At 37.7% G+C, this 12413-nt stretch overlaps 1 protein-coding gene across 15 annotated transcripts in view; it reads right to left on the minus strand.

Annotated features, from left to right (window-relative positions):
* Positions 1–627: 627 nt before the first annotated feature.
* The window catches only part of DLGAP1 (DLG associated protein 1), a 798454-nt gene continuing 786668 nt past the window's right edge, over positions 628–12413 (minus strand). For all 15 annotated transcript variants that reach the window (XM_025038576.1, XM_025038573.1, XM_025038572.1 and 12 more), the window contains 3 exons: positions 11332–11423; positions 6844–6996; positions 628–4023 (listed from right to left, as the gene is read on the minus strand). In XM_025038576.1, coding sequence (XP_024894344.1) covers positions 3814–4023; positions 6844–6996; positions 11332–11423 — 455 coding nt within the window. In that variant the 3' untranslated portion in view covers positions 628–3813. The remainder of the gene's footprint in view (positions 4024–6843; positions 6997–11331; positions 11424–12413) is intronic.

Here is a 12413-nt window from a genome sequence, read left to right on the forward strand (position 1 = left end):
TGTAAGTCTATTTTTGTGTATATGAACTAAAGTTTACAGATATGACCTAGATGACACACAGACAAAACCAACAGTGGTAAATAATTACTAGTTTTAAATATGAGAAGAATGTTAGAGACCCTATTGAAGAAGAAATTGAATGAAGGCTTGAATTTGGGACCGAAATCTGTCATTTAATAATTGCGTCACACTGGGCAAGTCACTAAACCTCAATGAGCACAGTTTTTCATTACTGCAAGCCTGAAATAAAAACCATAGAGCATCATTCTGATTTTCCCTATGCTGGAGAACTGTGTAGGAAATAAAATTGATGAAATATTTGCAAAAAAATTCAGGTAGATATAATATATACAGATTTGCACAAGTTTGAGAAGCTAACTTCTTTCATAAAATATACAGCTCCTGACCTGAAACTTTTCTATGTGTGCGATCATCACAGTAAAATTACTTTTAGTCTTTGGTATTTAAGTGCCTTAACCTAGAATAAAAGGCCTACCCATCACTCAATAGTTACTAGCATATATGTTGTTACAATGAAAGTTAGAATGTTTAATTATTCTTCCAAAAGACAATTACTTATATTTTAGAAGAAAGCAAAACTCTGTAGTGAAAACACACAGACCTAAAAGCAGTGCATTAATTATTTTATTAATTTCTTCTTTTTACATTATGGGAAACATTCATCTATTTACATTTTTTTGTCCACACACAATCTAGGTAAATAAGCCTATGAAATTCCAATTCATAAAGCCATAAAAATGTTCCCCACCCCTCCATCTGAAGGCTTTCAAATGAATCTTTTTTTTCCAAACCAAAATAATTTTTAAAAATTACATTTGGGAATTCAGATATGCTAGTGATTTACATTCCAGTTATTTAAAATAGCATCTAGACATGTTTTAAAAAAGAAATGGTAAATTCACAAGGATAAGGCTTAAATTAAAGTGGTAATGCACAGTAAAACATTAAGGAAACATCTATAAATAACAGAAATATATTACAAATAAATTAGTTCTATTTACCATTTCAAATATTAAAAATCTGTAATCCATTTCTTCATCTCTCTTTACAAAAAGGTTATGTGAATTGTATGGAAACATCTGCAAAAAATATAATAAATACTTAATTTCTTTGAACGTTTTTTGATGTGGGAGACAAACTTCTTTTGTAATCCCCCCTCCCCAAGAAAATGCCCAAACATCTTTATACCAAAGTTAAACAAAATAAGTAATTTTTTAGGGTACGTACATTTTCCATTATGAACTAAAAAACATTTCTACAAATTACATCAAAAAGAACAATATAACAAAGTTATGCTCATGAATGTCAGTTAAAGGGGGCAAGTGGTTAACAAGCAGCTTTATGTGGGGTCATGTTTTAACATCGATAATTAGCTTTGTATAAAGTGTTTGTACAATTTATGTTTTTAAGGAAAGCAAAGGTCATGATGCCTGTGGGCATTTAGCTAAAAGATTTAAAATTCTTACCAAAAATAGCTTATGAATATACAAATACCATTCACATAGACAAGATAAATAGGCCTTCTCTTGTCTCTCTTCAGTTAAAATATCCTGGGCTTAATCAGTTTCCAAAGAAAATGTAGGATGATCTCGAATCGTATTAGAAATCTATTTCTTAATCCAAATCTTATCTCTACCTCAGGGCACAGAGCTGTAGTTGGGAACATGGGTCTTCAAATGGATGCTGCTTCCTTCAGATTAATCTGTGAGTTCCAAGTCATTTGCAGGATTGAATGTGACCATAGGCTACCCAAGGCGACAGTTGGCCTTACTTGATGCAAATTTTGTATGACCTTCCATTGCTGCTACAAAGTAAAGAAAAAGTGTATTCTGTTTAAAACCAGCAAATACTTGAAGCTCAAAATCTCTGTATGCTCCAATTTTACAAAGCACTCAAGGTGCTTTGTTCATCCTAGTTAAAAGTTTGTTTTTAAATAAGTTAGTAGCCCTTTTCTTGTAAACCACAACAGTAAACATTTGTGCCCTGTTTATAAAGATAGCTCAAAGCATCAATGGCTCTGAGAGGTAGCGAATTCTCTGGTGGTTTTAGAATATGTCCATGAAAATAGTTGTTGCCAGAATCCATCACGTCTCTTAATTTCATAAATAAAATTAAACTAGCACCTGGCTATGAGAGTGTATTTTTTTTTTAAAAAAGCTTCTCTGGTGCAAGCATATTTGATGTGTTTTTAAAAGTCTTTCAATTTTCAATGATAATTTCTAATGCTTTAGGATGGGAGCTGGACATAAAATGTCAGTGATACTTTAAGATCACCACATTCTAAATGTTTAAACTGTTATGAGTAAGGGCATTTAAAGATAACTTCAGCTAGACGCAAAGTGCATACTGCCCATCCCTCATGACTAAAAATGTAAATCAACATTCTCTGCCAAAAGCCTGGGTTTCTTTTAGTGATTGTGAGTCATGACTTTCTCCCTCTCCCTGTGTTTGCTGAGTGTTTGCTGACCGTTGCAGGTCAAATTTCTTCTCTCACTACCTGGGACCTCCAGATGAGTGGCAGTTCTTTGGAATGAGGCAGCATGTCTGTTGGGGTAGAAAATTTCCTTTATCGGTTTGACGTAGGACAAAATCCTTATGCTGGGGTATGATAGGACTCTGGGTAGTAGTGAGAGAAGACTAAAGGAGAAAATATGTCGGCAATATGAGCTACTGGGTTAAAAGAGATGGATGTGTAGCATTCAAAGGAATGATAGGAAAATCCAAACTTTTCTCTGAATACAGCCTGGCTGCCATTACGGCAGTTCATAAGCAGATGTATACTTATATATGTGTAATTAGGTAGAACCCCCAGGACGGACACTAACAAATTAATAGAACCAACATTTTGCCTTTTTAATACCCCACCACCACAACAAGAATATAATACACACAGTATAATAAAAGTTGATAAAACATTTCAGGTCTAAATTTTCTTAATAATAGGACAAAAAATAAAATCCCTTATGTAGTATCTTAACTCTCAATGCTTCCTTTGCCTTGCCTTGCCTCTCTTCATTTTATTGCCTTTCAGAATAGATTAATTTCCCTGAAAGATCGAATTTACAATCTTCTGCTGATTGAAACATTTGAAGCAGTGATTGATGAAGTAACAGTGAGGCAGTTTGTGCAGCTGTGAGTGGTGCCAGTATCCCCAGCACCTGCAGATTTTGCTTCTCCCTTTCTCATTACACATCCAGGTTCCCTCACCCCCAGCCCAACTGTCCTCTCTTGGTTTGTCACTCATTGATTCCGGTGAGATGGCGTGATTTCTGAGGTTGGAAATAAAGTGCTCCATCTGCTTTACAAAATAATAACCGTTTAGGGGAAATAAAGGGAATCAGAGCCCTAGTTTCTTTCACGTGGAAGACGGTTAAGTCCCAAAGGATCACCCGGTGATACTGGATTTCTGAACTACCCTATGGTTTTGTATTGCTGAGCTCTAGGAACAGACTAGCTTGAGAGAACTGAGGATGGTGGGTGACCTAAAGGGGCCATTTCTACACAGGTGGGTTCGGGGTTTCCAAGAAAAGAAAGGGTTGGCTATCCGGATGAGGCAAGGTGACGCATCAGTACAGGTGGCGAAGCTCGGCGAAGAACATGGGCAAACTGGTCCGGGCAAAAGGGATTTTGGGGGACGGCTCCTGCAAGATGGACAACTACACTGCGACAGTGGAAGTCACTGGGCTCAGAGACAGATGGGATCGGAGGGCGGAGTGGGAAGGGAAGAGGAGGAGGGGAAGACAGATACTTGGTGGTGACGCCGCGGAGTGCGCGCGGCGAGCCCCGGGCACCTCAGAGCCGGGTCTGCGCCTCGGGGATGTAGATCTCGATGCTCTCGGCGCTCTCGGTGGCCGAGTTCTGGCGGACGGACGCGGCGCGCTTGGCGGCCATCAGGCGCTTGCGGGCCTCCTGGCGCTGCGAGCTCTCCAGCGAGCGCTCCCGGATCAGCGGCGCGGGGCCCTTCGCCGGCTTCTTTGGCACTGGAGGAGGGGCCCTTCTCTCCTGATCAAAGCAGAAGGTTCAGGACATTACACAGCTTCTCAGGACAAGCTTGGGAAAAACTTGGGATAGGTCAGTAGTTAGAACACACTTTTTTTTTTTTTAACCTAAGGATGGTTGGTTCTGACCTGCACACACATACACAACACACACACACAATACACACCACACACACACACACACACAGATATTTTTTTCTCCTTCATTATTCTGGCTTGCGTATTCAAATGATGCAGAAAAAGAAATACCAGTAAGCTTAAGGCCAAGGGTAAGGCTGGAGTGCAGAACTAGGTTTCTTCCATGGGAAGGCTGTGGGTATTTAAAATGAAAGGCTGCGCTCCCAGCACATTTACTGTGGTTCTCTCTGGAGGCTCCAGACTCTTCCGGGTGCCAGAGATGGGAAAGGATTGCAGCGGCAGCATCTTAGAACTCCGCATCCCCTCTAAGGAGGCAAGGCAGCAAGTGCGAGCTGGATTCAGAGTTTAAAACCATCGCCGCCCTTTCCCCGGGCCCACCCAAACCTAAACAGCCAAATGAGGAAGAAGAGATGATAAGACTGTGTTCTTTAGCTTTGTTGATGCCACAGTGAGTTATACTCATTTGCACGTCACACACAAACACACAACAATATGTTTTCCAGGGTCACCCTGGAGGGATGACACTGATCATTCCTACACTGAGGCATGGAATCAGTTCCAAAATGGCTCCTGAGACATTCTGCTGGAACCGTCACTTCTTAGGGGACTCAGGATGAATCTGGCCCAGAAGGCAATTCCAATCACAGAGACAGACACTGTGCCATGAAAACAATACAGAACTGAAAGAGTTCATACACCTTAGCAGCAACAAACTATAAAACGGTTACATATTTTTAAATACCACTGTGAAAAACAAGAGCCACTCACCACTTAGGCAGAAAAAAAAAGTGCAGTGGGAAAGAAGGGAATATAGACCACAAAGGATTTTTAGGAAAAAGATGATAAGCTATCAGGCTGTGAAAAGGTCCACGTGAATCTGATGTTTTCATTTTTAAGATACCCTTAATTCTCATAAATGTGCAAAGTGAAATGTCTCATAAATGTGAACAATATCTTAAAATATGGATTCTATGATTCTCTAAAGGGTACTCTTTGTGCCTTAACACTCATGCTCATTCCAGCAGTTCCTCCTTACTGGCGTGGGTGACGTGCCTAGTTAAACTTATTACACTGGAGTTGGCCTCCGGCTGTGTAAGGGGGTGTCTTGTGCAGCCCAGAGGACAGAAAAAGGAAGCACAGAGCGCAAACAGTATTCTACCCACTCTGATTGTGCTTGTTCATTTTTTTCCCCTAAAGTTCATGAGATGATGAAAAGCTCTGATCATAGACAAAGTGTATAACAATTTAGAAATTAAGTTAACTCATGATTTACTGTGTAAATGTCAATAGGTTACATTTATCAATTCTAAGCATCACTCTTTTTGGACATTTTGAATTTTCATTGTTGGGTAACTTGGTTGATATTTTTAAAAGTACGGATATTTAACTTTTTAGTCATATTTTCCTTGTACATTTTACTTTTAAGCAATATATATTTTTTAAATCAATGAATGAGAACTTAAATGGATGAGCTCTAGAAACTAAATTGCCAGGATGTCTGTATGTCAGTAGTGTTTTCTTAAAATAAGACTGCTTTAAAAGCTTATTTAGCAGACAGTTTTAAAAACATTAAAAAACACTAGATTGAGCGCAAATATTCGGCTTCTCAAGTGAGAGGCCACACATACATCAATGGTACTTTGATGCTTAAAACTGGAACACTCAGGTTGATGGTGACAGAACTGGAGATGAGGAACAGTGATGGCAGTGTTTCCCTCCTGTCTACTATGCACTGTCCCTTGGGACTGGATTTCTCCTGTGAGCCCACTGACCCCAAGGACCCTGATATTATGATGGGCAGCAACAGAATGGATTGCATTACTGTTAGTTCTTTGATAGGTGAGACAATAAGGAAAGGGCAGGGCCACCAGTGCTTCAGGGGAATAGCAATGCCTAATTTTTATAGTTGAATCTCTTGGAACTATTTGCCCTCAGGCCATAAGAAAGCAAAGGGTTAAAAAAGTCACATAACAGGCCAGCCTAGGGAGCTGGACATTGGGTACTTGTGTGAACCTAGTGGGACCACCATAATCAAATGTGGAAATTGCAGTTTTTAATTAAAGTAAAGGAATTTGAGTCTTTATCTCTAAACTGTTGCATGAAGAACCCAGTGAGCAATATTCCCCAAGGCAAACCAACCAAAAGTAAAACTATTAAAAAGAAAAAATCCCAACATCTTTGATTACTGTGAAACTTGATGGCATATATATTTTTTGACTTGAACAACAGTGGTTTCTTTATTACTATATTTATGAAATAATTATCAAAGTTGATTAGTTTTCAGGACTTTCTATTTTTCTCAGAAACACATCCTAGGTATATAAGGAAGTTGAACTCTTGCTTTATGTAATCATGCACTGACGATGCCATTTATTTTAGTTTAAAAAGCAAAATGGAGGCAGTTCCTTCCAGTGACTAAAATGGTTTAACTTAAAGTTTAATTAACAAAAAAGCCACATTCTCATTTTCCAATTCACAAAGACAAGTTTTCTTTAAAAATATGCCTGAAACATATTACAGATAATATCCCAAATGATTACTATGTAAACATTGTCATTACAATGAAATTAATATATCAGCTCCATTTCACATTGTAAACAGCAAGACTGAATGCAGAAGCCTACTTAGACTGTCCAGTGTTTGTGCAGGTTTTTAAATGAACCATACAAAATCTACATTGTTCTACCTTCTTGTCAAGAGGATCCATCTGTTTCCAATTATTGGCCTTTAACTGATGAAGTTCATCAAATTTCATACTAATATTTTCTATGGACAACTGCAGCATGTCCCAGAACCCTGCCAAATCCTGGGAGGTGGGCCTTGGATGAGCATTAGGGTTCTGTATAAGAGAAAGAAAATATTCATTCTTTAGAGGCAATCCATGACAACAAGCACAGGGCCGAAGCGGCATTTTCAAATATTTCAAATAACATAAAGATGATGAGTTCCTTCTGGTTTTCAGACAGGAGGTAAAAATGAGGCTATGAATGGTAATTTTATTTAAAAAATTCTTTTCAGCTTTACTGAGGTATAATTGACAAATAATAATCATAAGATTTAAAGTGTACAATATGATAATTTGATATACTTAAACATTGTGAAAGAATTCCTCCATGGAGTTAATTAACACATTCATTACCTCACTTATTTACCATTTTTATACTTTTTGAGTGAGAACATTAAATTCTACTCTCTTAGCAAATTGCAATATAGTGTTATCAACTATAATAAAAATGTTATGTAATAATAAACATATATAATGATAAACATATATAGTAAACATATTAGATCCTCGGACCTTATTCATCTTAAAATTGAAAGTTTGTTCCCTTTTATCAACTTCTCTCTATTTCTCCCACCTCTCAGCCTTGAGCAACCACTTTTCTACTGTTTCTATGAGCTTGACTTTTTTTTTAGATTCTACTACACACAATAATTTTATACATGCGTCCATTTGAGTCAGCAATTCTTAAATGCCAGAGTTGTAAAATTCTTCTTTTGTGAAGCAACATCTATCAATACGGTATGGGGGAAAAGTCTAAACATTTGAAAATCTCAGAATGTATGCTCTACAACAAGATGCATTTAAAACACCATATTTAAATGAAAATACCATCTTTGAAAAAAATTCAATATGTTATTATTAGAGTCAGTATTTGACTCCTTGCTACCCAACTTATTAAAAGAACAGATATGGAATCTAAAATAAGATTTGTTTTAATACTCACGTTGAGTGGAATACTAGGGTAAACAGATGATGAGTAATAAAGTAATTGAATTATCGAAGTACTGTATGTTTAACAATTAAGATGTTACTAATATAGGAAGTCATTTTATTATATAAGTACTTTGGCAAAATCATTTGGAAATGAATTAGTTTTAAATTGGCCATAATGTGAGAATACATATCTATAGATGTCCGCAACAACCCATTTGCTAGCTAATCTTAAACATTTTTTAGTGTTTAAGGATTGACTTTCTTTGTCTCCATTCACATATCCCTGACAAGTACTAGAAAGTACAAACCACCGATTTATATGATCTAAGACAGAAAACGCATAACAGAGTTTGAAGGTGTCATGCTCACTGTTAATCACTACCTATAGCAGTGGCTAAAGCATTCAAGGTTAGAGGGTTGGGAGCTTCCATATTTCAGATGTTTACAGCTGGGGTCAATTTTGGTTACCTCTGGGTATTCCAGGCAACTGGATAGACTGTGAAACCTTATGCCATATGATAACTTGAGGCCAGTTTGTACTTTTAAAACTAACCCCTATGAAAAATGATATCATCAGAATTTTGGAAAGTGCAAGGCTAGTGACCTTCAAAATTACTAGGTTGGAAAGAACTTTTAGCCCTTTGAATGGACTAGCATTATTTCTCTGGCCTCAAAACAAATATAAGTAAAGGTATTTTTTTTATAAACTTATAGTACTAAAACTATGCATAGTTTTGAAAGTCATTGGAAGAAGTAAATTTTAAAGTTTGTAAGTGTTTGGTTAAGTATTAAAATCAGTTCTAATGACAACTGAATTAATAAGAGTTTCTCTGTAGCATTTTGACTTAGTAACCTAAAAAAAATGTTTCTTAATATCTAGGTTCAGAAAAGATAGATCATAGATTTGACAAATTTCTTCTCAAATGGAGATTTATGACCTCACAGTATATTTCCTTATCTTATTGATAACCAAAAACTAAATTGCTCTTATTTTGGAGTTCACTAAAGTCTTTCAGGTCACAAGCCCTATTGGTTAAATTGTTTCAGTGCACCAATGTATGAAATGATAGCTCAATAGAGAAAGAGAGTGTTTAACTCTGTATTATGGGCAATTTGTTCCCTCCTCTTCAAGAATCTCTTTGCCCCTACATCATCAAGGGAATGGATGGAAGGCAGAGAGAAAGAGTTTAGCACTAAGCCAATCTCTGAATTCATAGGTCATGTGACATTCCATGCCTAAGAAAAAATTGCAGCTCTTAGTTTAGCCTGAACCAGGCCACTTGAAGATCAGAGGCGGCAAAGGGTGTGGAAAGATGAGGAGAGCTGAGTTCCTTGGTTTAGTTTTTTTTTTTTTTTTTTTTTTTTTTTGGCAAAAGTAACTCTTATCCATTCATTCCATGCTCGAGAGTCTTGTCTGAAATAATATGCAAGTGTTTTCAAGTGTTCTCCTTGGAGTAAGAACTCAAGAAAGGAGAGTTCAAGTCTGGTTTTGACAAATCTTAGTGCCACTTTCATGAGTCTTTGTAGACTTAAACAATGCCACCACCAGGCCATGCTTCCCGCTACAGAGGAGATGGAGCTGACTGATCAGCCCCAGGTCCCTTCAAGAGGGTGAGGAATGAAACTCACATTCTGGAGTGCAGGGATTTATAGGGATTGAGGTCAAACAAACTGGGATTTGAATCTTGGCTCTGTTTCTTATCATGAGGCCCTGGCCTAGTTACTTAGCCTCTCTATACCCATTTCCTCTCTGCTCTATAGGGTTGCTATCTGCTATCTGTCACTATCTGCTCTATAAAGTTGTTTTGAGGATTTAATCAGTTCATAAATCTAAATACTCTTAGCATGTGTCTGGCACCTAGTGAGCTCTTGACCTTCCCTTATGGGGTATGGTTTGACCAGCCATCAACGGTTCTCTGCCTACAGTGTAATCCTGCTTCCATCTACCTCTAACTTGCTTCTCATATTTTGTCATCTAAGTTCTTCTAGTGGCCAAAGAATGTGAGCCCATCAGGAACTAGGAAACATCAAAAGCTGGCTTTAATGAGGTTAACGTTTCCTAGAAGTCTGTAAATTTTTCAGAACTTTTTGTCTGTAATTTCATCTTCAAAATCTGCATAATGTTTGCTTTCTATTTCATAATATACATGACCATTATATAATTCTTTTAAAAAGCATGTTGTGTGCCCTATAGCATGTACATATTGGCTTCCACGTGTTATCTAGTGGCCAGTTTGAGCAATAAAGCTTTATATGAGCTTTCTTACATTTAAAGAACAAATAATCATGTTAAGGTCTGTGACACATTACCATGTTTACAAATTAGCAGGAATTCTATACCTGGAATGAAGCAAAAGCTCAATAACATATTTGTTGAATTCACCTATCAATATGTTTACTAATATATATTTTCTTGTAATCCGGAATAGAATTAGGGTCAGGTAATTTTGCTGAGGGAGGGGAAAACAAATGATAGATGAAGGTGGTAGGAGGGAAGGGATAACTCCAAATGGAGATTTCAAAAAGAAAAGGCTCATGAAAAGAGATGGAGAGTACTAATTTTTGCATACTTTTAGCTTTTTCTTGGATGAGCCATGTCTAGATAAATCCCTTTTAGTTTGTATTTATTCTTGTTTACAAGAAGATGTGGTTAAAATTCTGAAATCACAGTTTGGGTTAATTGGATTTTATATAGCATGTTTTTACTTTCCACGAGGTAAACAAATTGCTTTTCATTTTCTTTGTTTCAGATACAGCTTGACCAACAATTGGCCAATAAAAGCTATTCTTGTGGAATGACATTTGTAGAGATAGTAGCAGTTTTTTGTTTTTTTGTTTTAAAGAGCATATATGAGTGGGGAAGCGCTTGTTCCTGTGTTTTGCAGCTAATTTTTAAAATGCTGTTGGTAGTGATGTTTTTGTCTCTGTTTTGTTATATTTTGTTTTCGTATGTCCAGTAAGGATGGCTTATTCATTTGTCTCAGGGAGATCAAATGTGCACTTTGTGATGCCCTCCATCTCTGGCCCTTAGATTAAAACAGAGAACTCTGATTAGGAAATAGGCCCTGATGGCTATTTCAGAGATAAAATCATTATTCCAAATGATTTTTTATAATATTTTTGAAATATCAGGTTGCTCCCTATTTTTGTAAGAATAATGAAATCAGAGATGCTGCGTGAAAGTCAGGAAAATGGAAAATTTTCAGTTACCAAAGAAAGCATGAAATGGAGTTTTAACTTAATTGGATTTTTTTCTTCTAAGATTAATTAAGCATGAAATAAATATTTTTAATTTTAAGAAAAGCAGGAATAAGATTCATTAGAAAACTATCCCAGAGAGTCCAATGGGCCTTGACTTGGTTCAAAATCAGTTTTACACTAGTCAGGCCAATTCTGATGATATATTACTCTCATGGTATTAGCAGGGAAATGGTAGTGATGGAGAAGGTTACCTACCAGGTTTTCTTCACACAGTTCTCTGAACTGGTAGAATTTCTGGGCCATGAGAAGTTGGGCACTGCCTACTGCGGTTCGGATTTTCCCTAGAACTGAAAAGAGCAAACATACAAAATGTTTATACATTATGTCTCATTGCTGCGATTTAGTCTGATAAAGCAAAGAAGAAGTTATGCTGTAATAATTCGGGAAAAATCAGCACATTGCACACACACACATGCGCATAGACCAATCGTGGTCCCTACTCTGCTGGTCTATGTAACAGAGGCTCCTAGGTTAAAGTATAAAATCAACTTGGAAAAAAACACGTGTTCATCATGCATATTTCCTAGGGATAATGGAGTTTTCCATTACAGCACCGGACGTTACCAAGAGAAGAGGCAAACAGTTTTGTTTTTTTTTCCCTTTACTTCAAGGATGAATTTTAAGTGTTTACCTGTATAGTTATGAATTTATTTGTGTCAGCAATCGTGGTCTGCTAGCTTGTTTTCACAACCCTAACCCAAGCACAAGAAAAGTCATTTTAACTTGCAGGGAGGACCTCTTGGCACTCACCACATCCCATCTACAGACTTCATTATTTTTCCGGAGCCCAGCCACTGGTACTGTCGGGAAAAAGCCATGGCCAGTTGAAAGACTTTCTAAGAAGTGAACATTTTCAGCCTGTTGCCTAGGGAATGCCAGCACCGTACCAGCTCTTCCACTCCACAGACCAATGCTATTGTTAATAAGTTAATTCCCTATGTGCCTTCTGAAAACCTTCCCTTTGCAAGCTACTTCTTGCTTTCTGTGCAATCTAAGGCTAGAACCTTTCAACTGATGTGCATGCTGAGTTGGGTCAGAGTGCTCTGCACAGAGCTATCCTCAGGTCTGCATTGTCCCAAAGGCTCTCCGTCCACCCAACGGGGACCCGGCACAGCTGCGCGGCTGGAGCCCTGCCACCAGGTCATTCTCCCCAGGCCCTCCCTGCTGGGAAGGAAGGGAAGGCAGTGCCCCCCCTATCCCCTACCCTGCCCAGGGAGAAAACTAGAGGAAGAGACTTTTCAAAGTGCACTCGCCCCTCTTTGAAATCTTCACGGGGA

The sequence above is a fragment of the Pteropus alecto genome, unplaced genomic scaffold, assembly GCF_000325575.1.
Source record: "Pteropus alecto unplaced genomic scaffold, ASM32557v1 scaffold146, whole genome shotgun sequence".
NCBI classification, from domain to species: domain Eukaryota; kingdom Metazoa; phylum Chordata; class Mammalia; order Chiroptera; family Pteropodidae; genus Pteropus; species Pteropus alecto.